This window comes from Dysidea avara, chromosome 12, assembly GCF_963678975.1.
Source record: "Dysidea avara chromosome 12, odDysAvar1.4, whole genome shotgun sequence".
In the NCBI taxonomy this organism is placed as follows: Eukaryota; Metazoa; Porifera; class Demospongiae; order Dictyoceratida; family Dysideidae; genus Dysidea; species Dysidea avara.
Window position 1 is genome coordinate 25,620,778 of NC_089283.1, and position 26,722 is coordinate 25,647,499.

At 38.6% G+C, this 26,722-nt stretch overlaps 2 protein-coding genes across 8 annotated transcripts in view; one reads left to right on the plus strand and one right to left on the minus strand.

Moving 5' to 3' along the window:
- The window catches only part of LOC136241579 (mediator of RNA polymerase II transcription subunit 4-like), a 42,975-nt gene extending 30,528 nt beyond the window's left edge, over positions 1 to 12,447 (minus strand). For 5 of the 7 annotated variants that reach the window (XR_010694337.1, XR_010694336.1, XR_010694335.1 and 2 more), the window contains exons 1-5: positions 12,358 to 12,447; positions 12,171 to 12,310; positions 11,671 to 11,786; positions 11,399 to 11,456; positions 11,266 to 11,350 (exon numbers count right to left, since the gene is read on the minus strand). Coding sequence is in view for 4 of the 7 variants with exons in the window: in XM_066032814.1 (XP_065888886.1) it covers positions 11,266 to 11,350; positions 11,399 to 11,456; positions 11,671 to 11,786; positions 12,171 to 12,310; positions 12,358 to 12,416 (458 nt within the window). In the remaining 3 variants the exon portion in view is untranslated. Of the gene's footprint in view, positions 1 to 7,191; positions 7,346 to 11,265; positions 11,351 to 11,398; positions 11,457 to 11,670; positions 11,787 to 12,170; positions 12,311 to 12,357 lie in introns of all 7 variants that reach the window. The other 2 variants (XM_066032812.1, XM_066032813.1) reach the window with 1 other exon arrangement.
- LOC136239968 (proline-, glutamic acid- and leucine-rich protein 1-like) lies at positions 12,231 to 23,669 on the plus strand. Its single transcript, XM_066030713.1, has 16 exons — positions 12,231 to 12,603; positions 12,784 to 12,945; positions 14,379 to 14,459; positions 14,512 to 14,601; positions 14,865 to 15,120; positions 16,739 to 16,859; positions 17,622 to 17,703; positions 17,775 to 17,869; positions 17,931 to 18,014; positions 18,064 to 18,181; positions 19,538 to 19,573; positions 19,622 to 19,685; positions 21,653 to 21,688; positions 21,747 to 21,802; positions 21,852 to 22,028; positions 23,292 to 23,669. Exons 1-16 carry the CDS (start codon positions 12,457 to 12,459, stop codon positions 23,667 to 23,669), a joined length of 1,983 nt encoding a protein of 660 aa, XP_065886785.1. The 5' UTR covers positions 12,231 to 12,456.
- Positions 23,670 to 26,722: the final 3,053 nt, after the last annotated feature.

The following is a 26,722-nucleotide window of genomic DNA, read 5'->3' on the forward strand; positions in this document are numbered from 1 at the left end:
GATGCTACTCATACCACAAACAGTATGATATATTATTGTTGATAACTGGTCTAGTAGTAGATGATCATGGAGAATGACTACCTGTGGCTTGGACTATTAGTAATAAAGAATATCTAAACACCATTACATCAAGATGTTGTTTGTTTTATGTCAGATTGTGCTGTCCAATATTTCAATACTTGGTCCATTGTGTTTGGATGTAGCAACACAAAGAAATTGTTGTGTATTTGGTACATGACCATGCATGGAGATGTGCTCTCAATGATCACATCCCTGAGAAATAAGAAAGGATGGAAATTTTAACATCATATTCATGTACCTTTACATGAATGAGAACAAAGTCAGTTAATGGTACAATTACAAAAACTGATGTCATACTGACAATTACCCTGAATACCATCAGTACACAATTTGACTAAAATCAGAGAATGGGATACTTGCTTTAGACTGGGTACATCGGTCAACACAAACATGTACCTGGAATCATTTCACTGACTTCTCAAAGTTGTAAACAAAACTGTGGAGTGGACAGGCTGGTACATGTTTTGCTTCACATTACACAAAATGTGGTATATGAACAGTTAAGCAAGATAGAAAAAGGGAAGCCTACTGAAGATGTGAGAACAACAAGAGACACACTGCACAGACACAATATAGCTACTGAGTGAATACAAATATAGGGGAAACTTTTGGTTACATAATATTGATCATGTGCTAAACACTGACTCTATTGCACATCCTGCAACACTCAAAAGAATGGCGGCAAGGAAAACTGGAGAAGATGAGGTAGTCTCCATTTATACAGGTCCAGCAACAGACTGAGCTTTAGAGAAGGCTATCAAAGAGTTACAAGAAGGTATGTATTCCCTGGATAAAGGCAGGAACATATCTGTTTCACCAACCAGTTGGAAAACGCCCAGGATGCAGTGGGACCACAGCTTTGCTGACTGGATAACAAAGAAATGGAGAGTTGCAACAGACCTGTAGGTAAGAGTAGCTACTAGAAAACACAATACAACCGAGAATAGCAGGTATCAGAAGATAAGCTGGCAGCATTAAAAAAATAAAAAATAAAATCTTGGTGTCAGCAACTCCTGTAGTCCTTAACTTCTGGCTAAGTCAGGTAGATAACTTAAGGGATATGGTACACCCCTCCACAGTGAGAGTAGCAGTGTTGGGCAAGTTACTTTTTAAAAGTAACTAATTACATATTAAAAGTAACTAGTTACATATTACTTGCAGCTGAACTATTTAGTTACAGTTACATATTACCCATACAATAAAGTAACTATAATAATATTACATATTATATTACTTTGTGTCCACAGCCTTAAGCTGTCATGTGTGAAACTACCACCTTATCACGTGACACAATTGCATTGTTGGACAATGTGCAAATCTTGATTATAAGTAAGAAGCTGGTGAATAAGCCTCATTCAGAAGGCTTCATTACTTCGTTGTGGCTAGGCATTACTCAGTGGATTACTAATGAGATTAGTAACTTCGTTACTTGTAGTAATAACATTACTTATAGAACTTTGCATGGGCGATATCAAAGGAAAAAGTGTACTTTAAATTTCATAAAGTACACCCTCAGCCAGCCAACAGCTTTATCGACCACAAAGAGTACTTTATTACAACGCAAAGAGTGCTTTATTCATTCAATAAAGCACTCTTTGCGGTGCAATAAAGCACAGTTGCCCACGTGCTCTAGTGCAGGCTATTAGGACTCACGCCAGTACGACTAATCACCCAAGCTGATAAAGGCTGATAGCCTCGCCACGCTGAGTGATCAATCACCCCAGCCAATATGAGTTCTACTACTGGATTGCTTTTATAGATATACCTAAATGCTTTGATGATGGGTGGGAGAAGGCAACGTTGCTGTTATGTTTGTTAATGTAAATGGACAAGTCCTGGGGATATTTCACCATGTGACTCACAATAAAATCGATTGTGGGTTGCAAGCAAAACCTGCCAAAATACATGATGAATGTCTACCATGCCAAACTATGGTGAAATACGCGTGAGTTACTTTGTTAACTAGTTTGTGTGTGTTCAGGCTGCTAATAATTCGTGCAACGCGTGTTAATTACGAGTCCTAGTGTATGGTGAAGCTACACGACTAGAAAGTTCCATAAATCATTTAAAGCATAGCATTGCTTGTGCTATATGAAAAATAAAGTACTCGGCGCTTGGCCTCGATGCTAATAAAGCATTCGGCTTCGCCTCGTGCTTTATTAGCATCTCGGCCGCGCACCTCGTACTTTATTTTTCATATAGCACTTGCGGCTATGCTTTAACATATACGTAATATTAGATTCATTACAGTAACTATATTACTTAGGTAACGCATTACATTTGTAAGTAAAGTAATTTGAGTTATATTACCTGTTTTTATAGCATATTTCGTTATATTACTTAGTTACCACAAAAGTAATAATTGGGGCGAGCCTGAGCGAGTCCCACAATTACAGTAGTCTACCGTACGATCTTCGCGTTCCCAAACGTTTACGCAAAGAACACGGAAAGTCCCACACTGTTAGTAGTCCATTGGACCGTCGTACGACTTTTGCATTCCCAAGCGTTTACGCAAAGAACACGGAAAGTCCCACACTGTTAGTACTCCATTGGACCGTACGATCGTCGCATTCCCAAACGTTTACGCAAAGAACACGGAAAATCCCACACTGTTGGTAGTCGGGACCGCCACATTCAGTTTCCAAAAATTTACAGTGGTCACTTTTATTGCACGTGGCGCGATGTGACCATGGCGAGTGTTGAAAGTGCAGAACAGAGAGAAGAAAGGCTCAGAAGAAGAAGGGAGCGCGATAGGCTCAGAAGAGAGAGAGAAACCGAGGAGGAAAGACAAGCAAGGTTTGTAAACGCAAATAGCCGGTACATGCACTAAGTGTAGCTTGCTACCTGTGCCTTTCGAAAATACTACTGTAGGTTGGCTAAGCGAAGACAATATGAAAGAATTAGACGCGAGAACGTGGATGACCACCAAAGGCTTACCAGAAGACAGCAAGATCGGCGTACACGTGGAACAGAATCTGATGAACAGAGGGAAGCAAGGTGCTGCCGGGTAAAATAGGACTGTTGATGGGTGTTAAATGCATGTATCTTTAATTTGTAACACATTAAGTTTATCAAAGAACTGTGTATTAAGTACTTTCAATAAACTAAGTGAGGCTGTGTTGATAGCCATCTAAATTGCATGTCAACATAAGTCATAATAAGCTTACTATACTGTTTTTTTTAATATGGGATTTTATGTGACCCACTAGGCAAAAACCCGACTTGCTTACAGATCAGGCTCGCCCCACAATGCTTTTAGCATCTGTCTAGTATTACATAATGCGTTACTCTCAACACTGGAGAGTAGTATACAAAGATGTGAGTTCTACTAGCTATGAGGACTACAGTGTAGAGCATGGCTACTACATAGCACATGGACTGTAGAAGAAGAGGCATGAAGTTCAATCTGGCGAGAGTTGAGAGTGGCGTTAATGGTGTTTGAATAACTTCTCTCAAAACTGAATGACAAACAAGTCAGGTGGTTCCCAATAACCAGAACATCGTTCATATTCTAAAAACAGGTAGTAGGAAACCAGACCTGCAGAAGGAAGCTTTAGCCATTTTCACTATACCACTGTTCAGGGGTGCATCCACAAGGTATCAGAATAAGCAGGTAGACTGGCTGAGCCACATAGTAGATAGAGCCCACACACAGTAAATCACTTTATAACACACAACTACCCCAAACTAATTCACATTACTGGAACTCTTGTGCAGAATCAGTGGACACTGTCACATGTGACTGGTTAGGTGAGAACAACTGGCTCTGTCCTACCCTCTACCTAATCCTTAGGACTATTAAACATACAATCAAAACTGGTGCATTGGGCACACTCATTGTTCCTCGTTGGATATTGGTCCCTTTTTGGCTTATGCTGTTTTTTTCTGATGGCCAAACCCCAGTTCACTTCATAGCAGTTGTCACGTTAAATAAATCTTAGTGTCATCCAGATCAGGTGGTAATCTTCAAGACACTGACTGACCTCTTAGCTGTAAGAACTTTAACAGCCCAAGGACCAATGTGAGCCAACAGTTTGAATATGAGAGCTTTGTTACCTGTCTGGGACTGAGCACTGGGGTGTGTGTTATTACCAGAGGTGTGTGTTGTTACCAGGGGAGTACATTGTTACCAGGGGAGTGCATTGTTACCAGGGGTGCATGTTGGTGTACCATTTTGTTAATTTTTTTTGTGCTTTTTTAACAAGAAGTATGATCCCAGTATACGTAAGTATTAGTTGACCAACATGTACACGTTCCCCTTTCTCGTTGTTCCCCCATAGATGTACTGTCATCAGGCCACTGAGGAATCTAGAGGATGATATATAATCTCAGGGACCTCACCAAGACACTACCAACTACAGTACAGCAGTTGAAAGCCAGTTCTACCATGAGTAAATACTTGGGAGGCTTCAGGAGGTGGAAACACTGGACAACTGAGCACAAATTGCCAGTATTCCCTGCTGTAGCCACACAAGTGATCCTTTATCTACAACACTTGGGGCAGTCCAAGAGCTCAAAACCAGCCACAGAAGAGGCAGTAAATACAATATTATGGGCCCACTTCATGGTAGCTATGCCATCACCAATGGCAGGCAGTTTCATTCATGCAGTGTTAGACGGGCTTAAAAGATCTCTGGCCAAACCAATCAACAAGAAGGAGGAGTCCTTCACATGATGAAAGCTGTTGCTGAGGATACTATGAAAGATGATCTATAGCCAGTATTCAGCTGGTGACCATGTGTGTAATGCCCTTCACTGGCTTCTTGAAGTGTTTGATATAAAACTTTGTGGCGTGGAGCTTAACCCTGGCCACCTGAAAATAAAAGTCCCATCAGACCATCTTAGACAAGGTGATGAAGTAGTCATTGCCAAATCAGTTTGTAGATATTGTCCAGTAGCCATGTTAGTGTCTAAGATGTCTGTGACACAAAATAATAAAACCAACATAATAAGATTCATTGTTTCCCATCACCTTAAGAGTAATCAGGTAGTGATGACGGGTGGTCATTATTATTTAACTAAAAATTTCATTATTGTTGGTGAGCCTTCAAAATAACAATACACTGTCCTCCAGCTACCTAACTTCAAACAACAGACACTAGCTACAATTCATGTTAGAACTGTAAGTTTAACAAAAGAGACGACAATGAAGCACTTTCCAAGAAATTCAGTAATAAAGTATCACTTTTAATTGATAACAATACCTCCCAGTTATTAAATAATGGTTTTGATTGCTGTAGTAACGTTATAGTGGCTGCTCTATTAGAGTATCTCAATATACGTACCATAGAAACATCTTTTATTTCTAAATCATACAGTACGATGATAGTAACTGTATAGTAGGGACCACAAAGGAGTAGGCGTGGCCCACGAAATAATATCATCCAAAAATCAGCCTCATTTTCCCTTATGACGATGAGGCAGTATTGGTGAGGTAAAACCAAGCTTTCAGATCGACCCGAAACGCTTTCAACAAGTTGCTACGGAATTTTAAAATTCTTTTATTCAACGGAATTTTCTACTGACTGACTGAGTAAGTAAGTAACTGACTGATGCTTTCAGACAAGCGTAACTCGATAACAACTAAGGCTACGGGCTTGATTTTTTCACTGTTCGACGTTGCTTCAGCCCGACAGGTGCCTTTTAGCATACCGCAGTATGTACAATGCATTCTTCATGGACTTACCAGTGTCCTCCTTTGTGTCCCATTCATTTTTGCTGACAGGGAAAGGTGTCGATTTGGCGCGAGCACGTGATGGCTTCCCTTCGAAACGGAAATCGTCCGTATTTTTCATCGTGGCTATTTTGATATGCAGAGGTGCTTTTCAAACAGTTCTTGATTCGTACTGTTGTGTAACGGGTTGAACATAGCCGACAACGAAGCGTAATGGATACTTCACTTTTCAGATGATAATTAATATGATTGGGGAGCGCGGTACAATTTCTTTCTTTTGGTATGCGTGGATTGTGGAGTTCTTGATTCGAAATGCTGTGTAATGTGGTTGAACATAGCTGACAATGAAGCGTAATGGATACTTCACTTTTCACACGATAATTGATATAGCTGGGGTGCGCGGTGCCTTTTCAGATGCGGTATGCGTGGGTTCACCAGTCATAATAAAATTATTTACAAAAAAGGTTAACAAACAAGTACACGAAAAAATTGGAATTTTCAACTAGAGTAGGGACCATAGCACATCGATAAAAAGTACTGAAACAAGTTGGAGTAGTCCATGATATTAAATCACTGTAAAACAATAAGAAGTGTTATATCCCTACTGTGCATTTCTGTTATGGTATCTTGAGCACAGTAGGGATATAACACTTCTTATTGTTTTACAGTGATTGAATATCATGGACTACTCCAACTTGTTTCAGTACTTTTTATCGATGTGCTATGGTCCCTACTCTAGTTGAAAATTCCAATTTTTTCGTGTACTTGTCTTAATTACAACAATAATTACCAAAGCAGTAGGGCAAAGTGGTATGAGGGCAGGTGATAGAAAAAATGCAATTGATAAATGTTGTTGGTCTATGAACAAAATGGCAAATTTTGGTTTTCTCTAAAATATACCACTTTAGCGTGGGCATTCAAAGGCGCCGCTCAGTGTCTAACTCGCATATTGCCCAGGCAATATCATGGGAAAGCAGTTTGCCAATGACTTTGATACCCAGCCAGTTCAAAGAATTGATGTGCTTTGACTCGTTATATTGAGTGACATAGAGCTTTGTATTGTGGGACTCATTTTTGTAGTGGTTACTAAGCTGAGTATATTTGTTAAGATCAGGGGCGGATCCAGGAGCTGGCAAGGGGAGGGGCACAAACAGGCTAAGTTGGTAGGTGGTTCGGGAGAGCCAGATTCTCTTATTTAATTACTGCATTTTTGAAGTAGCAAATAATCAACTATTAGTAGTGTCTCACTGTTGATTTTTGCATTTTGGCCTTTGCAGATAGTTGTAAAGTCTTAAAAGCTGTTTAAAGGGTCTGAATGTCTTCAATAACAGTAACACCACGTATGAAGGTGCTGGGTGACAAGTTCACAGTTAGTTTGACTTTGGTTCACTTTGGTTTCATTTGAATTTACAATAAACTCATGAAAATATGCATACCTTACTATCATGTCATAAACTGATCTTGGCCTTAGTATTTACTAGAAGTTTGGCTGGCTCCTCCACAAGGTCAGTGGGTTTGGGGGTGGAGGGGGCATTTGCCCCAAATGCCCCATCCTGGATCTGCCATTGAAGATAGACTAGTTGGTTGTTGCTAAAGGATAATGAAGGCACAAAATAATTGTTTGGACGATCGTGGATGCATATTTCTACCCACCGCCTATCAGCCTTTGAACAGATTACGGAACAGGAAAGCTACTACTACGTTTTAGGTTAGTAACTTACAGTCTTAAGTACTTAATTTAATATAATAACTTACTTACTGTCCCAATAGGGAAGTTAGTTGGCTTAACTTAGTACAAAAATGATAACAATATAAACTACATCCCACAATCGCAAGTTTACTAACACTGTGTGTTGAAGCATAGTAACATATTAATGACGTTTTAACGTATGGATAACGTTCTGATGGCTATTAGCCCACACTATTAAAACCACGATCGATCTTCAGGTGCTACTGTATAAAACAAATGGGATGAGTTCTCGTTAGTTCTTTCACCTATTAGGTGAGTGTGCCCCAAGTGATATATATCACTTATACCACGGCTGCTTGGTATTTGCTGATATTATACATCCGCAGCCCTTGGGCTGCACCCTCGAGCTTTGGATGTATATATCAGCACATCCCTCGCAGCCGTGGTATAACTATTAAATACAAATTCTGTTTCCTTTTAACTTGACACACTGTAGTTACTCACTAGTGGACTTCTACTCCTTGTAAAGAACCACCGGAGGGTTGTTTTGAGTTTGAGGCTATTCAATAGTGGTTTGGGTGCATTTATTTGGATTATTGTAAAAATTGGGTGATCCCTGATATACATACTCCAAACACACATAATATATAGACACTACACTACACAATCTAGCTGATCCCCTTTGGGTCAAATTTCCAACCAAGTGACATACACTAGGTAGTGTACACAAATGACACATTTGAGGATTATCAAGTTCACTGGTGACTCTACTACACAATGACCACTGTATTAACTTGTCTGGTCTATTATAAGACTAAAATGTTCTGATTAAACTAGTGATCACTGTTGAGTGTGTCAGTAAACATCACATGATCTGGCATTGATAGTGTTTCAATAGTTCTGTTGTGACCTTCTTCACTTGGAGAGAAGTGGAACGTCCCTTGACAAACTCTCCAAATAAGGACACAAACACCTCCATATAAAGACAAAGATTTTTACCCTAAAAGAGGACCACATCTCTATTGTAACAAGATATGATGTGGTCCCAAAGTGTCCATATACAGTACCGTATAGTGGGAAAATTTTGAAATGTTAAATTTTCGAAAAAGAGTGCTTGATTGGAAGTTTGAAACAACATTTCCTTTTTTACCACACTGCACAGTAGATCATTAACTAGAAAGATTGGTAGAGGAAGCTAACAATGGTCGTGTTGATCATGTGCATAGCTAGCTACAGTAAAATTTGCTGCTTTGATTGTTCAGTATAGATACTGATAAGGCCCATCTGGCTTTGGTAGGATCGCATCTAGCTACCCTAACTAGGCTCTTCCTTCGTAGTTTGAACCATGTGAAGTTGTTTGGTGGAGTTAGTCTTAATCCAGTAGCCTGTGGATTGAGCAGGTCATGAGTACTTGACATTATTTCAGCCCATCTAGATATTTTTTGATATTAGCTATCTTTCCTGGTCATTCTCTCAAGCTCTTGTAGGCTTCAAGACTCGTGGTGTCATTCATGCTCGCTTGTGGTATAGCTATATAGCTAGCTTGAATTATGTTCACCTTCTAGTGGTCCAGTGTCTATGAGGCCAATAGCTAACTGATATACATGTACACTTGAACCTCATCATAGATATACTTTCTTTGATCACCACTTCAAAGATGTAATATTGCTAGCTATAACTATTTCTGATAAAATTATATGTTTGAAAATACATTGATATTTTCAAAAATTTAAACCTTTTGAAAATTCCCTCTGTACAATAGTCCTATTGTAACTGTTTACAAGCTAAGACAAGATGGCTGATCTTGCTAAAATTAGTGAGGTATCCTGAAATAGCAAGGTATCCTAAGGTAGCCTTATCCTGAAATGGCTGCATGTAATTAGTTGTTTGCTATCAATATTAACTTGTTGACAGTTCTGTTATTTTAGCTACCAGATAAGAACAGGTGATTTACTTTATTCTAATTATATACTACATGATCACAGCATACACCTTGAATGTGTTTACTAGACTAGAAATATGGACAACTTGGGACTGTCTTGATTATCAGGTAGTTTATGTACTAAGGGATACTTTGGGACCTTAACTAAGTGTCTGGATTATGTAGGTGTCCTCTAGAGGAGGTAGGACATGAGTTGAGCACCACTTGACTTTAATTGATTACTATCATCACGTGGATCTCTAACATGATCAGCCAACAATACAGCTCACTAGGGTTTAGTGGATAAATAGATAGTGTGTTACACAAACAATATAGAGTTGTATCGATGATTGGATTGGTTATCGGAAAAACCATATAGCTGTGTTTTTTGTATATCAGTAATGGATTGGGGTTGCTGTATTTGATGGATCATTGATCGACGAGTTACGGATTGACAGATCACGTGATGAACATATTCCACTGCTCATTGGAGATGTTTATAAGTATTGTGTCAGTGTTGTAGTATACTTGGTATAATAACTATTTACTAATGATGACAAAACGCTGCACACTTCACTTCATCACTAAAATGCCCACGCACTGTTCCAGATTTAAGGATTTAGCTACGGCAGTTTATGGTCATACGTATATAGTACATCTATATAGTCCACTATCTGGTACTGCACTTGTACATCATTAGCCATGGATAGGCAGGTGTTGGAGGAGACTATGGATTTTATCGACTTCTGAGTAAGTTAACTTGGTGAGCTGATTAGCTATTGATGATCTTCTTTATTGAAGCGAAGATTCTGAACAGGAAAGCAGGTCAATTCAGCAGTCTGATGACCAGGGCACACTCTCCTTCCATAAGAAAAGAAGGTAAAATATAGAATGATCGTATGATTACAACTGTGGCATGGACTGGCTGTAATTCTTCCTGACTAAAATACTGGCTGGCTTAGGCTATACTTCAGTTTAATCAAAGGTAGTAGACCTAATCTACAAATGTAATAATGTGATGTTGGCGACTTTACCTTCAATTGTTACAGTGATCACGTAGCTAGCTAAATCCAGGAATAGTGTGTGGGAACTTAGCAATGAAGTGATGTGTGTGCAGCGTTTTGTCATCAATAGTAAAATAATTATTATACCAAATATACTACAACACTAACACAATACTTATAAACATCTTCAATGAACAGTGGAATGTGTTCATCATGTGATCCATCGATCCGTGATCTGTCAAATACAGCAAGCCATTGGATTGGCACCATGATGGACAAAATAGCAGGGACAGATATTATTTATTTAGAAATCATGCTCATGTGCAACAAATGATGTTTACAAATGTATTGAGTTACTTTTTTCTGTATTACAATGTTGTTATTACTGCTTCAGTGTACTGTCAGCTGTTGCTATAGCAATATATACTGTTGCTATAAACAAGCTAAATTGATCCCTCACAATCAAATTTCTAGTAAAAATTGCTACAAAATAGTCATGCTGTGCTATATAGGATTGGCTACATTTATTGGCTTGAAAATATTATCCAATATTGGTTATTGGAATATTGAAAAAATCTCATATTGGAGTAACACTAAAGTTCAAGGCAATGTGCTTAAGGGTCCCTGGATTTCTGGGCAAAATACTGAAAATTAAAAGTCAACATTTCACATTCCTAACAGGGCATTTTTCTTCTCTAAAAAAGTACCTTTTCTTGAAGCTGACGTGAAGCACCATCTAAAGATCTACTGAGCCCTAGTGAACTACAGTGTTTGCTGGTTTTCTGTTGCAACTATTGAGACTTGCGTGAAATTACTAATTATATGATTAAAATAAGTAGTGCACACGCACATTAACAGGTTAACACATTATAAACTCATTCCCACAATCACTTACTAGGCTGCCACCCTACAGGACACAGTACTATTGGAGAGACTGATATGATGTGAGAACTGTATCAACTGTTGAGATTCCACTGGACCTAACAGGATGAAGTGTCTCAGTCATTGTGGTCATCATTACTACTCACTTTTATTAGCTTGTTCTGCTGACTTCAGCAATTCCTTAGCTTGATATAAACTACCTTCCTGTAAGGGACACACACACACAATGTAATGAAGATAATCTTAACGTGGGTAGTACCACACTCAAGGTTCACAACACAACCTATTACTTTTCTAACTAACGAACAAGCCTAACACCTGGTACCATATTTGGTAGTGCAATCATACATCAAAGAGTTGTGATATGTGATCAACATCTTATGGGTTAATATCCTAACTAACATAATAGATAACTTACTAGTAACTTCTCGGCATCTTGTAGTCTCTTTTGTAGTTTGGTTACTGCCTCCTTAGTCCGAGTGAGTTCTGCCTCAGCTTCAGCCAGTTCCTTCTTCTTCACCCTCATCTCCAGTGCTGCATAGGGTGAAGTAGTTATTAGTGTGTGTGCGTGTGTGCATGTAGTGTAGTGTAGTGCAGTGTTCACTGCTTGAAGGTTCTTAGTTTACTAATTTGTTAAGATGCCTTACTGTAGTTATACTGATAGTAAAGTGTCAGTAAACTTAAGTATATGGAACATAATTATTTTACTAAGTTTTAAACTCTCAGTAAAACATCAGTGAATGCGGGCTTACTGAAAAACTACTAAAATAACAAACAATTAACTGTTCCATATACTGGGGATATACCACTGTAGTAAACTAAGATACTTCAAGCAGTGGTTGGCATTTGCTTCCCCAGTTAATACCAGGTACCCATTGAAATATCTTAATGTGGTGAGGGAAGCAGCTCCTCACTTACCATCATCAACTAATTGTTGTGTTTCCTTGTCCCTGGAGTTTAGTTTCTGAAGGATAGTGTTCACGTGACTACTGTTAGCACTGGGAGGTTGTCCATACGTGGATGGTTTGGGGTCGACCACTATCGCCTCACATAGTTGTCTATACGGGAAGGGTGACTACGGTATTATACGGACCAGTTCACTCACTTCACTAATACGGAGAAGTCGTCAATACAATAAGATAATTTCTCCTTCACCGTCACCATAACCCACAATCACTAGTTATTGGTGTGCACTATATGGAACATGTGTGCTGCTAAATCGGACGGGACCAAACGCACGAGTGATGAAGGAAGCGAGGCGGTTATATCATATATAAGGAGCCATCACAACCCAGCGGTGGAGTTGTTCGCTGCTAGCCTAATGGAAGATTGGATGAATTCACCAGAGAAGGCACGTGATAAGTCACTTATCATTAGTTAACTTTTGACTTCAATTTAATCTTCACTTTACTCACCTTGTTATACCCACACATATTTCCTTGAACTTATGATTGTAGTGACATGAGAACGATCGGACTCGGTATTGTATGTAGTATTGTGGAGATTAAGATGGTTTTTATGTGATTAACAGATTAAGGAGATGAGTGAATTATGTGTGAAGTCCCTACAACAGTCAGATGATAACAGTATCACTTGTTTGATATATCTACATCATATGATCCATCATACACCCAATGACATCATTGATAAGGAACACTACAAGTGGTCATCATGTTTGATACAAGCTATCAAGGTGGGTGTGGTGTGATGTGTACTTTGTCATACAGTATGATAGTACTGTATAGTAGGGACCACATAGGAGTAGGCATGGCCCATCAAAAAAACATCACCAAAAAACCAGCCTCACTTTTCTCTGGTGATGATGAAGCATTCTAGAGGTGCTTTTCAAACAGTTCTTGATTCGTAATGCTGTGTAATGGGTTGAACATAACTGACAACGAAGCGTAATGGATACTTCACTTTTCAGATGATAATTGATATAGCTTGGACACGTGGCACCATTTCAGATGCGGTATGTGTGGGTTCACCAGTCATAATAATTATTTACAAAAAAAGTTAACAAACAAGTGTACAGAAAAATTTGGAATTTTCAACTAGGGGTAGGGACCATAGCACATCGATAAAAAGTACTGAAACAAGCTGGAGTAGTGCATGATATTAAATCACAGTAAAACAATAAGAAGTGTTATATCCCTACTGTGGATCGGAGAGGAGGTGCAACACACTCACGTGAGCTCATAGGATTTGTACAGTACAATTAAAAATCAACTTTAGGAGGTTTCATTGAAAATTAGGTACCAATCGAAAGCTTTTCTTATTAGTAATGTAGTGGCATGGTGAATCCCGCTGAACCCCAAGTGGTTTGATATTAATATACAAAGAACGTCATCATGTTACAAAGAGCTTGCTACATGAATGAAGGACAAACACCAACAATGGAAAAGAATAGCACTGGAAATTGTATTCAGGGTCTCCACAATCCTATAATTTAGGTGTAAAGTTAGATTAAGCATCAGTTTAGAAGTCAAAACATGCAATTAATTAATTAACATGAATTCTTTTTGATAGCGCTTAACGTATGTCGTACCTCCTCTAATTGTGCAAGGTATCTTGAGCACAGTAGGGATATAACACTTCTTATTGTTTTACTGTGATTTAATATCATGCACTACTCCAGCTTGTTTCAATACTTTTTATCGATGTGCTATGGTCCCTACTATAGTTGAAAATTCCAAATTTTGTTGTGTACTTTGTTACAATATGAACTATATACAGTGTAGAGTTAGTAATCCACACTTCTCCAGTAGTGACTGTTCTATTGGAGTATATTAGAGTGACTGTATGCTCTAATAGAGTAACTGAACAGATTTCCAAGTATCATAAAGGTTTGCACATTCTACCATAAAATCAATCCTTACTTTATGACATGGCAGATTTGGGACCTCTTCACCTAGCTGCAATTAATCCATCATGGGCTTACCTTTGTCCTCTTTTGTGTTCCATTTCTTTTCTCCTCTACCACAAATCTATTGGTTAGTGGGTAGTGTGTTAATAACTTCTTGTGACAGCTATCACAATTGTCTGTAATTTCCATAGTGGATACAGTGGTGTACTGTTCTTTGTTTTGTTTCTAAGGTAATCATATGACTTCATTTTGTGGTCTAGTCATGTGATCATAGTAGAAATGTGGAGTACAGTTACCATAGTTACCAGGTGTTGAAGAGTTTCCTAGATGTCATCGTGAAGGTGAGTCACATGAGAAATGTGGGTGTGGTCTTATGGCATGTGATGCATACAGTGTCCTGAAGCTAGTCGACACTTTTCTACCAATCAACTTCCATCGTTGATACAAGTGTTGTTGTCCTTCAGGAACACTGCTCCCCCCCAGGTGAGAATTATTGGTTGTGTGTTTAGTAGTGACCCTGGGACCAGTCATCTGAATTGTGGTCCAGCTATAAGTTGGTTGTTTTGTTAAGGTAGTGTTTATAATTGTGTCTATCATTACATAAAGTTGTATATTGTTATAATGGTGTGTGTTATTAGGGTAATTTAGTAGTGGTCAGTCCAAGTGATGAGGTTTCGCCATAATAGATACAGACGATTCCTTAGCAACAATGTACAGTGATGTAGCAGCTATATCTTCCCCTTCAGGTTACTAGGTACATTCTGAACTGTGTGTCAGTTTGTCTTCATTACTACCCATCTCTGGCCAGTCAACATTATACCTCATTAAGTGTGTGGGCGTTTGAAGGTCTGGTTAGTCCCAGCCCAGCAGTATCCAGGGAGTCCAGTAGAGTGTTAGCGTTGCTAGGATATGATGTCACCTCATGGGAGAAGATTGTTCACAAGTTATGTGGTGAACTAAACTACCTCATTAATGTTGCTTATGCTCCATTCACTAAACCAGGTGAGTTGCTGAGAGATGTTGTGATGGTCTTAACATATGATATAAAATTCTGTGATAACAATATGATGTGCTGTGATGTAGAAATGAGAATATGATATTGAATGTACTGGTTGTTCAATTAGGGAGTCTTCATTACTGTATATTGTATTGTATTAGAGTATTTGTTTTATCAAACAGTATGGTAGTACTGTTTAAGTAGGGTTTGCATCAAAAGTGACGCGCCACCAAAAATGCCACCTTTAAAAACGAGCTTACAAACTTCTTACGTGACGAAAATCACCTTTATGGAATAATATTAGTCCATCTAACATCAAATGTAGCATTAAAAACAAGAAAACGCTTACTGGCGGCCGGATATAGAATTTTTAAAAAATCATCAAAACTCGAAATTTCCACTCACTCACTCACTCACTCACTCACTCACTCACTCACTCACTCACTCACTCACTCACTCACTCACTCACTCACTCACTCACTCACTCACTCACTCACCACAGTTCCAAGCCTAGAGCCCAAACGAAGCAACGCACGGTCACCATTTTACGCCACAACAATAAACTCACCGGTGGGATGTGCCTTTTGGGGTTCCGACGAGTGTGCACCCTGTGCTCCTTGTCTTTTCTTTTATCTTCAATCAGGCTGCTTGTCTTCTTCTTCATCCACCAAAACCATATCGAGGCGTTAATTTTCCATATCAACACTTTCTTTAAGCAACATAATAGACGCCACAAGATTATTTAAGGTGCTTAGACTATGCTACTGTATGGAGGTACCAGTACTCCACGATAGGTAACAAGGTCACGCCCATTCTTATTATCAATCTATCGATCGAGACCACGATGACCACGCCCCTTTTATGCTAGCTGTATTTGTGACCACACGCCTTCAAGTTGGTAGGCTGATTTGAGATACTCTAGGCTAATAATCGATCGAAACCACGATGACCACACCCTTTTTGGGAAAGCACACATCTTTGCAGGCTGACTCGAGATACTCTAATACAGCAGTCACCCTAATAAAACAGTCACATATTTATAGCTAGCTGTATGCTTTAACAAAAAAACTAAACAAACTAGTATATTAAAAATTATAAATTTAAAAATGAAGTAGGTTTCCAAGCGATAAAAAGTAGTGAAGCGAGATGAAGCAATGGTAACTATTACAGCATAGCTCAGTGTTGAATCCCTACTTTGGCATGGTATAACAATTATTTAGTGTTCAATGCCAAAGTAGGGATTTCCCACTGAGCTATGCTGTAATAGCTACCGTTGCTTCATCTCTTGTTTCACTACTTTTTATCGCTTGGAACCCTACTTCATTTTTAAATTTATAATTTTTAATATACTAGTGATAATATTTGGAACAACACATCTGTGTGGTTTAAATAACAGCCACGGGGGTTTATTGTGCCAGCCACTACTAAAATGCAATGACCATGCAAAGTGTGACATTTACTAAGTAAATATAATAGCCCTGACCCCACCGAGTTGGTTATTTGTAAGGTGTGTGTTTAGCTACAGTCGAGTAATATTTTTCTTCTAATATTTTCATGCCAATCAAATACAGTGTATAGAGCATGCAATAATTAGACCATTACTATGGCCATGTTTGTTGCTAGGTGATAGAAGTGTCCAGTTCACATCATCACTACCTTCCCTACCAACCAGTGAACCAGAGAGGATAGCAACCATCAGTCAATATTATCAGTTCATTGTTAGGACACTAGTCTACTTGTTGAGGTGAATAACTTGTTAATCCTGTGTAGTGTGAGTGTGTGTGTGTGTGTGTGTGTGTGTGTGTGTGTGTATGTGTGTAGTGGGTGTGTGTGTGAGTGTGTGTGTGTGAGTGTGCGTGTGTGAGTGTGCGTGTGTGTGCGTGTGTGTGTGTGTGTGTGTGTGTGTGTATGTGTGTAGTGGGTGTGTGTGAGTGTGTGTATGTGTGTGTGTGTGTGTGTGTGTGTATGTGTGTAGTGGGTGTGTGTGTAGTGTGTGTGTGTGTGTGTGTGCGTGTGTGTGTGTGTGTGTGTGTGAGTGTGCGTGTGTGTGCGTGTGTGTGTGTGTAGTGGGTGTGTGTGTAGTGTGTGTGTGTGTGTGTGTGTGTGTGTGTGTGTGTGTGTGTGTGTGTGTGTAGTGTGTGTGTGTAGTGTGTGGGTGCGTGCGTAGTGTGAGTGTGTGTGTGTGCATGCATACATTCATGTGTGTTGTGTGTGTTGTGTGTGTGTGTGTGTGATGACTGTGAGAAGTCTTGCTCTGTTATCAACTAAAGAAGACGACACACAATGCCTTGTATTTGTTAAATTGCTAGTCTTTAACGTTAATTGATATTAATAGTCTTGACATGTTAGTGGGGAAATTATTGCTACAATTTAATTAAATTTCAATCAATCGTGTTATTAATGAATTATTAATCTATCTTGAGGTATCAGCTCATGTGATCCTAAAGTGTCCTCCTCACACAATAGTTCTAGTCCATTGTATAATGTGTAGTGTTGTTAGCTTTAGGTGTGATGGGTCAGTGAAGGTGCCTCTTCATTTGTTGATGACTGTCATCTGTCAGCCGTTCAGTCTTGTGCCAGATAAGATGGTAAGTGGTGCTCATTTGCTGTAGCTGTGGCAGCAACAGTAGCAGCAGCTATTAATGCTTGTGTTCTACAGGAAGGTAGACATTCCCTGGAGCTATTATTAGTGAAGTCATCATTACCACTGTTCTACTCTACAGTGTTCATATTACTGGAGGTGTTGATTAAATGGTGTGTGTTCTATTAGGGGAGTTTGGTGTATTGTGTTTATCATCACATTATCATCATCTAGTGTTGGACCTCATCTCATCCCATATTCCACACTGATCAGTCAATTGTTCACTCATACCTTAATGTGGACCTCATCATCATACCAGTTAGTGATGTCTTGTGTTGTCATGGTGATGTGTACCCATCTCCCTCAGGCAGTTACGTTGTGTTGTCTACCGTTGCCTTGCCAACTGGCTGTCCACCTGTAAGTGTCACACATCACATGATCACATAGTGGGTGTGGTCATTGCTGACACAAATATAACCAATCAGGTGAAGTCATTACATCATAATAAGTCATGTGATCTGATAGTAGTGCATGGGGGCATAGATACATGACTGGGATTGGACACAGTGCCACACATCCTGTATATTACCTGTACATTTGACATCACTGGGTTAGATATGAGGTGTGTTTCACTTACTACTGTTTTGAAGAACATGAAAAGACTAACATTTCTTCATTAGGTTTTGTGTAATATGAAAGGTTGAGCGATAAAAGTTGATTTGGAGGAAGCTACTGAGTGGCCTTTCCCATAGAAGAAACTCATATCATGTTGTTTCAGTATCACTTCTACGCTAAGATACGTTTCTTTTCCTGCAGCCTCTGCACACACACACTTCCTGCTATCAATAATGATACATGGCTTTTTAGAACACCATTGGTCATTAGAATGGAACAGAACGATTTATAGGTGACACTAATGTTCTTAGTAACAACTTTGCTGTAATACCCTCGTCTTTCTGTTCTTGTAACTCTGCACAGTTGTTGTTTAGTAAAACTATTTGCCTTTCGAGCTTTAACAAGGCTATATATGGTGACACACACACTTCCTGCTATCAATAATGATACATGGCTTTTTAGAACACCATTGGTCATTAGAATGGAACAGAACGATTTATAGGTGACACTAATGTTCTTAGTAACAACTTTGCTGTAATACCCTCGTGTTTCTGTTCTTGTAACTCTGCACAGTTGTTGTTTAGTAAAACTATTTGCCTTTCGAGCTTTAACAAGGCTATATATGGTGGCATCCTACACTACCGGGTTCTAATCTCTCTCATAAAACTTGCAATTGGCTAGCATGTTACATGTATGGGAACCACATGCTCATTCAAAACACGACACATGGCACAATTTCCAAATCCTATTAAGCGTCTTATATGTATGATTGGGGAAGGATAATGTTGTGTTTGGAATTGACATCACACAATATTGTGAAACTATTTTGTGAAGTTCACACAAAGGATTAGGATTTAACCTCAAAGGTGGAAATGATGTCATCAATTGTAGAATAATTTATATTGTCCTTAACACCTTTGTTAACCACATGTGCCATTATCCTGAACCATATAGATTTCCCAAACTAATCTATTGCCTTATATTGTCCGAGGATCCTTAACATGTCTGCAGTAGATGTTGTTCAACAGATTGTACACTAGTTGACTAAATACTCTAATAGAACAGTTAATTTAGTATTCAGGTAATCAAGGTCATAGTGTAGTGTTAATAGTAGTCATGTCCTTGACCACTCCCTACCCTAGTTACTATAGCAACACCTAACTTGTTAACAAGTGAATATACTCTGACAACACAACTACTTATGAGGTCATATTACATGTTAACAGGTGTCATCGTCTGGTGATGTTGTTACGGGACCAAAGGTGGGCTGGTCCTCTATCATGTGATCTCATGTGATCTCTGCTATACAGAGGAAGAAGAGAAGACAAGTAAACAATATGGTCGACATCTCTAACTCTACTCCGACCAGACCAAGTATGTATTAGACCTGTTGAACCCGTTAATGTGGACACTTGAGGACACCTACATAATCCAGACACTTAGTTAAGGTCCCAAAAATAGTATCCCTTAGTACATCAACTGACCTGGAAATCAGAACACTTTGATAATCAGGTCACTATTCGTTGGTCCCAAGGTGTCCATATTAGGTCCCCAGGTGTCCATATTACACTGGTCCCAAGGTGTCCATATCACACTGGTCCCCAGGTGTCCATATTACAGTGGTCCCAAGGTGTCCATATTACACTGGTCCCCAGGTGTCCATATTACACTGGTCCCAAGGTGTCCATATTACACTGGTCCCAAGGTGTCCATATTACACTGGTCCCAAGGTGTCCATATTACACTGGTCCCAGGTGTCCATATTACACTGGTCCCCAGGTGTCCATATTACACTGGTCCCAAGGTGTCCATATTACACTGGTCCCCAGGTGTCCATATTACACTGGTCCCCAGGTGTCCATATTACACTGGTCCCCAGGTGTCCATATTACACTGGTCCCAAGGTGTCCATATTACACTGGTCCCAAGGTGTCCATATTACACTGGTCCCCAGGTGTCCATATTACACTGGTCCCAAGGTGTCCATATTACACTGGTCCCCAGGTGTCCATATTACACTGGTCCCCAGGTGTCCATATTACACTGGTCCCCAGGTGTCCATATTACACTGGTCCCAAGGTGTCCATATTACACTGGTCCCAAGGTGTCCATATTACACTGGTCCCCAGGTGTCCATATTACACTGGTCCCCAGGTGTCCATATTACACTGGTCCCAAGGTGTCCATATTACACTGGTCCCAAGGTGTCCATATTACACTGGTCCCAAGGTGTCCATATCACACTGGTCCCCAGGTGTCCATATTACATTGGTCCCAAGGTGTCCATATTACACTGGTCCCCAGGTGTCCATATTACACTGGTCCCAAGCTGTCCATATTACACTGGTCCCAAGGTGTCCATATTACACTGGTCCCCAGGTGTCCATATTACACTGGTCCCCAGGTGTCCATATTACACTGGTCCTAAGGTGTCCATATTTCACTGGTCCCAAGGTGTCCATATTACACTGGTCCCAAGGTGTCCATATCACACTGGTCCCCAGGTGTCCATATTACATTGGTCCCAAGGTGTCCACATTACACTGGTCCCAAGGTGTCCATATTACACTGGTCCCCAGGTGTCCATATTACACTGGTCCCCAGGTGTCCATATTACACTGGTCCCCAGGTGTCCATATTACACTGGTCCCAAGGTGTCCATATTTCACTGGTCCCAAGGTGTCCATATTACACTGGTCCCCAGGTGTCCATATTACACTGGTCCCAAGGTGTCCATATCACACTGGTCCCCAGGTGTCCATATTACACTGGTCCCCAGGTGTCCATATTACACTGGTCCCAAGATCTCCATATTACACTGGTCCCAAGGTGTCCATTAGGGATGCAACAATATGGGTAAACTCCATATTGCATATTGTTTTTAAAAATATTGCAATATATTGCTGTATAGCAATATTATGACTAAATATGGTAAAGTGAATGCTACACTTGTAAATAATTCATATCTGACTTGTGGGTATGTACCTCATAATAGAGATACAGCAGACAGTATACCTACAAGTCAAGCAACCATCATTAAACACATTTACAAGTACATTAGCGCTATATTCAGTGCTATACGTTCAGAGTGTAGCTTGTGGTCATTGCTAAATCATCAATTATTAATTTCTGGTGCCTTTGATGCTGGATAATTATCCACAAGCCACAGCTCTGCAGTATATTACAATATAGCAATAGCAATATTGTATTGTATTGTGGTAGAAAATATTGCAATATATCGATATGTTGTAATATTGTTGCATCCCTAGTGTCCATATTACACTGGTCCCAAGGTATCCATATTTCACTAGTTTCACTGTCACTTGTCATTTTCCCTGTAGTTATCAACCACAAACTAGTTGTGGCTGCTTTGACTGGTAAGTCTTGAAAGTCTAACATACGGTATGTATACATTACCACCTCTGGTTGCCATAGTGATGGACAGGATGTTACAATATTGTTCTCCGCTAATGACACCATATCAATTAGAGGTGATCACATGATCTAGTAGTGGAATCATGTGATCCTATCATGTTACAGGGTTTAGAACAACACCTTATCAAGATGACATCATGTGATGCTCTCCCTTCAGTTGTCATGGTGATGGCATTGCAGTGTGTAGCTCGTCTGATGACCAGCTCATGTCACAAGTACACACCTCCTGTTTCCTGGGCAACAGCAGTGATCTCTAAGGCTTGTCATAGCAGTGACGAGCAGGTTAGTTAGTGACACATCAAACTACATGAAGTAACTTGTGAAATATATTGGCACATTTTACATATGCTGGACAACTTCACAACAGCTTTATTTGTGATGGTTAAATTGTTGCTACAGTGAACCCTTGTTTGTGTTGTGTTAGTAAGTATTAACAATTATGGAAGAAATTCCACACTTGTACCCCAGGTTTTTCCCCTAGGGATTACTGGGTAACCAGTATGCTATAGATTTCAAGACACATAATTTTGTGCAAAACTTAGAATTTTGTTGTTTTCCACACACACTATCTAATTTTTTCAATCCTGAAATTTTATGGACAGCTGAACAAATGAAATTCATATTGCTTGAAAATTGTACATATACTATACATCATAGATAATGTATGGAACACATACATTATCTATGTATACATTAACATGGCTACCATTGAGGTAACCAAGGTAACTTCCTCAATAAAAGATAGACCATTTGAATAGAGAGAATTTTATACTGTACAAGATCGAGATACTCTAATAAAGCAGTCACTCTACCCTCAGTATAGTTGTGTCTTGCCTTCTAAATTTTATAAACCAGGTGTGATGTGGGCGCACACCTGGTTAACTGAATTGTTTTTGTAAAAACATGTGTATGTATCTATCTACCTACCTATGTTTGTCTGTACACACCCATGTGAGCAAATCCTTTTAGTTGGTAAAGAAGTCAACCTAAACACTAAATGAAACACGTATTAAACTTGACCATAGGCATGGTTTGCATTGAAGTGGTTTCTTTTGGCTGGTTTGAAATACGGCTGTAATGAATCTCTACAAACTTTGTGAACTACCTTCCCATTGGGCTCTTCATGTGAGCTACCGATAAACACCATATATAGCAGGCCTCTTAGGCTACTATGAAACATGTAACTATTCAACTCGAAATGGGACGTGTCCCTATGTACGTGAGCAAAAATGAAGGGTATCCTTGAGGTTTTGTGGAGAGAATTGTAGGAAAAAACACTGTAGACAAACTATAAAACAGTTGAGAAGATACGTACTTCTGTGTGAAATAATTTGTTGAAAGCTATTTGTTCAAAATGCACTTCCTTAGCAATGCATAGCAACGTAACTAGGGAATTACAAAATGATTCACCAATATTATGAAATCTGAAATTACAATAACTGTATGCACAATACATTATTACAAAACACAACATCAACTTGTTTCTGGCTACACCTCTTCAAAGGGTTACCATATATGGAGTTGTTATCTTACCACCATTGACAGGTCAGAGCAACTGCTCTTCAACTGATGTACCAACATGATGTCACCAACCACCTGCCATCACCCCAATTAGTGCCCTCTACTGACGTGTCATCACAGAATCCATACAAGGACCTGTGGGACCATGGCAAGTCAACAGTAGATCAACACAACTCAAATGAATACAAATCAACAAACTATCAAGACAAGACAACAGAACACCAAGACAAGTTATTGTGGGATCAAAACAATTCAACAGACCAAGACAAATCAATAGAGGTTCAAGACAAATCAACAGAGGTTCAAGACAATCAAGAAGAGATCATCATGATAGATGCTAACAGCAGTAATGATGAAGGAGTCACTAAAGATTTAATGATGAAGGAGTCACTAAAGATTTGATGTTATCATGTGATACTGAAGAAGACGTCACTGCTGAAGTTGTATTGAAGAAATTTGTGGAGGACAGTGACATGTCAAGTAATGAGCAATAAACCATGTTGATGTTTATTACATTTCAATTACTTCAAATATTTAAAATTAGGAGATAAAATTTTTCAACACATCTATCAATTCAAATTATGGAATTATTGTTGTTTATAACTTGTTATCAGAACACAAGATAAGTTCTTAGTATGTGTATAGTTTCTACATTAGTTATATTAGGATGGTTGAGATTATGAGAAGATTTCTGGTTGTACTGCCACAGAAATATGGACAAGAATTAAATGGAACAAAAATCCTAAAATCTACTGAAGTTGTTTATATGGAGTAGTCAGTGGTGTTTGTTTAGTTTAGGGTACATCCTGTGGTTTAGGGTACATCCTGTGGTTTAGGGTACATCCTGTGGTTCAGGGTACGTCCTGTGGTTTAGGGTACGTCCTGTGGTTCAGGGTACGTCCTGTGGTTCAGGGTACGTCCTGTGGTTCAGGGTACATCCTGTGGTTTAGGGTACATCCTGTGGTTTAGGGTACACCCTGTGGTTTAGATTACAAAGTGTTCAGTGGAAATGATCTGGTGTTGTCATCTAGTTGTACAAGTGCATTTAAATAATAGAATACAAGTCTGGTCAAGATACTCTAATAGAGCAGTCATATCTACTGTATTAAGCTGAAATACTATCTGTCTGTCTGTCCGTGATCCAGCTAACTCCTGAACAGTAGCACCAGATTTGGTGCATATTAATTGCCATCAAGCTGGCATCAAGGAGTTTATTAATAGGAATTTCAAGCATGTCCCATTTGCTGTACAGCACCACAAAATCACTGTTACTACGTATAAATTTGTAAATAGGTTTTTTGAGCACAGCACCTACTCACTACATGGAGTGGCAATTGCAGCCCTACACCATTGATCTACAGTTTTATCTCAGTCCAATGAGTGTTATTTGTTTAAATACATGTGCACATAATTCAGGTTAGTATAGCTCAAGCTGATCTGCATTAACTCTTAAATGGAATTTTACAAGCCATGGATGTCATTGTAGTGGTTAAAAGAGTTCTTAAAGATACAAAGAAAATTAACAGCCTATACTCAAGTTGAACATATATGAATGTGATACAAAAATTGTGCACGTTTGTCTTCTCTAGCTTTTACTTTGTAAAAAATAGCAAATAACAAGTTTTACACCATGGTACATTATGTAACATGAAATGATATATAAAGTACATCACCTTTTATCCTTCTCTACTTTAACCCATACACTGCCCATTACACAGTCCTCCCTATGTATGATCAGAGTGTACAATAAGAGGTCTCCCACATACATACCATAGAGTGCCATATTATTTGCACTCTACAATATGTGGAGAAGGATGTAAGCACATGTGTCTATAGTGCAGGAAGTCATAAACTCCCATATAAACTTTCATCCATAACTTTCAAATAATTGCTCATATCAAAAAACTAAAAACAGATTTGAATTCAGCACCTAACAATGTACAAGATTTCATGGAGTAAAAGGTCAACAGGTCACAATCATAAATTACATCATCGTTACCATAGCAACAAACAATTTTGTATCTTAGAACATTTTCAGAAGGCAGCTAGCCTTATTGATAATGACTTCATTCTACTGTAATTGTGTTAAGAAGTCCAAAACAGACTTGCTATAATTCGTTTTTGAATATGAATTGAAATAAAATATGCTATTCTATTTAGTGCCTTGCATACACTTGACAGAAGATTGAAACGTAATATTTTAGAACTATGGGCTAAACATGTAGTATAATAGAAGATTCAATGATAATGAAGCAATTAAACATGAAATAATAAGCAAAGTACATATAATTACTGATAGCAGTTAACAACACATAGCTAGCTCTATTTCTGACGTTGCCAGTAGATAGTGCATATAATTAATTACCTCTAATCTCTTGATCTGATTGTTGACACAGAAGGCACATATCTTGAGTGATGCAAACATGATTTCCAAGTGGATTAACTTGGCTGCCCATGTAAGGCCAAAAAGTAATAACGACTTTTCTGACACTTAAATTTCTGCCTTTTAATTACACATTTTAACATCACATAGTTGAAACTTAAACACTCTGTGACAGTCTACAGTTTCAGATAATCATCCTAAAAGATCAGAAATGTTACAAACCTTATTGGGATAAGATTTAGGTGCTAAAATACAGAAGCAGATAATAAAGATGGGCTGTGTCATTTACACGCAGTTGTCCATAACAACCTAAATCCATCATTTTTAACAGTATTAAAAAACTGTCTTAGGGAATTTTTATATATTATCTAATCTCCATGTATGCCAATTTGTAGAGTTATTGAAGTATCCAATGGTGGGAAATTTAATTTTGAAGAAAACAACTCGATTTTACCAAAAACTTGAATAAATCACCAGAACAACCACCATAAATCAAAATTCTGTCTTACCATTTTGTTGGGGGTATCAATACCATTGACCAGCATAATAGCTAGCAAGATCTCAGTACTCTTACATCAGAAATTTTTTAAATTGTTAAAACATGACATTGTTATTTATTTACCAGCAATAGTCTTAAATCATTTCAGAAATAAAAGCTTTTCATGTCCAAAAATGTTCAATATACAATGAAAATGATCAATATACAATGATCAATATACAATGACCAATATACAATGATCAATATACAATGACCAATATATATACAATGATCAATATACAATGACCAATATACAATGATCAATATACAATGACCAATATACAATGATCAATATACAATGACCAATATACAATGATCAATATACAATGACCAATATACAATGACCAATATACAATGATCAATATACAATGATCAATATACAATGATCAATATACAATGATCAATATACAATGATCAATATACAATGATCAATATACAATGATCAATATACAGGGATCCTGCAGTCCAAATTTCAAGTACATACTATATAGCATCAAAAAGTTATTAATCAATGAAGTCGAGATGTATTCGCGG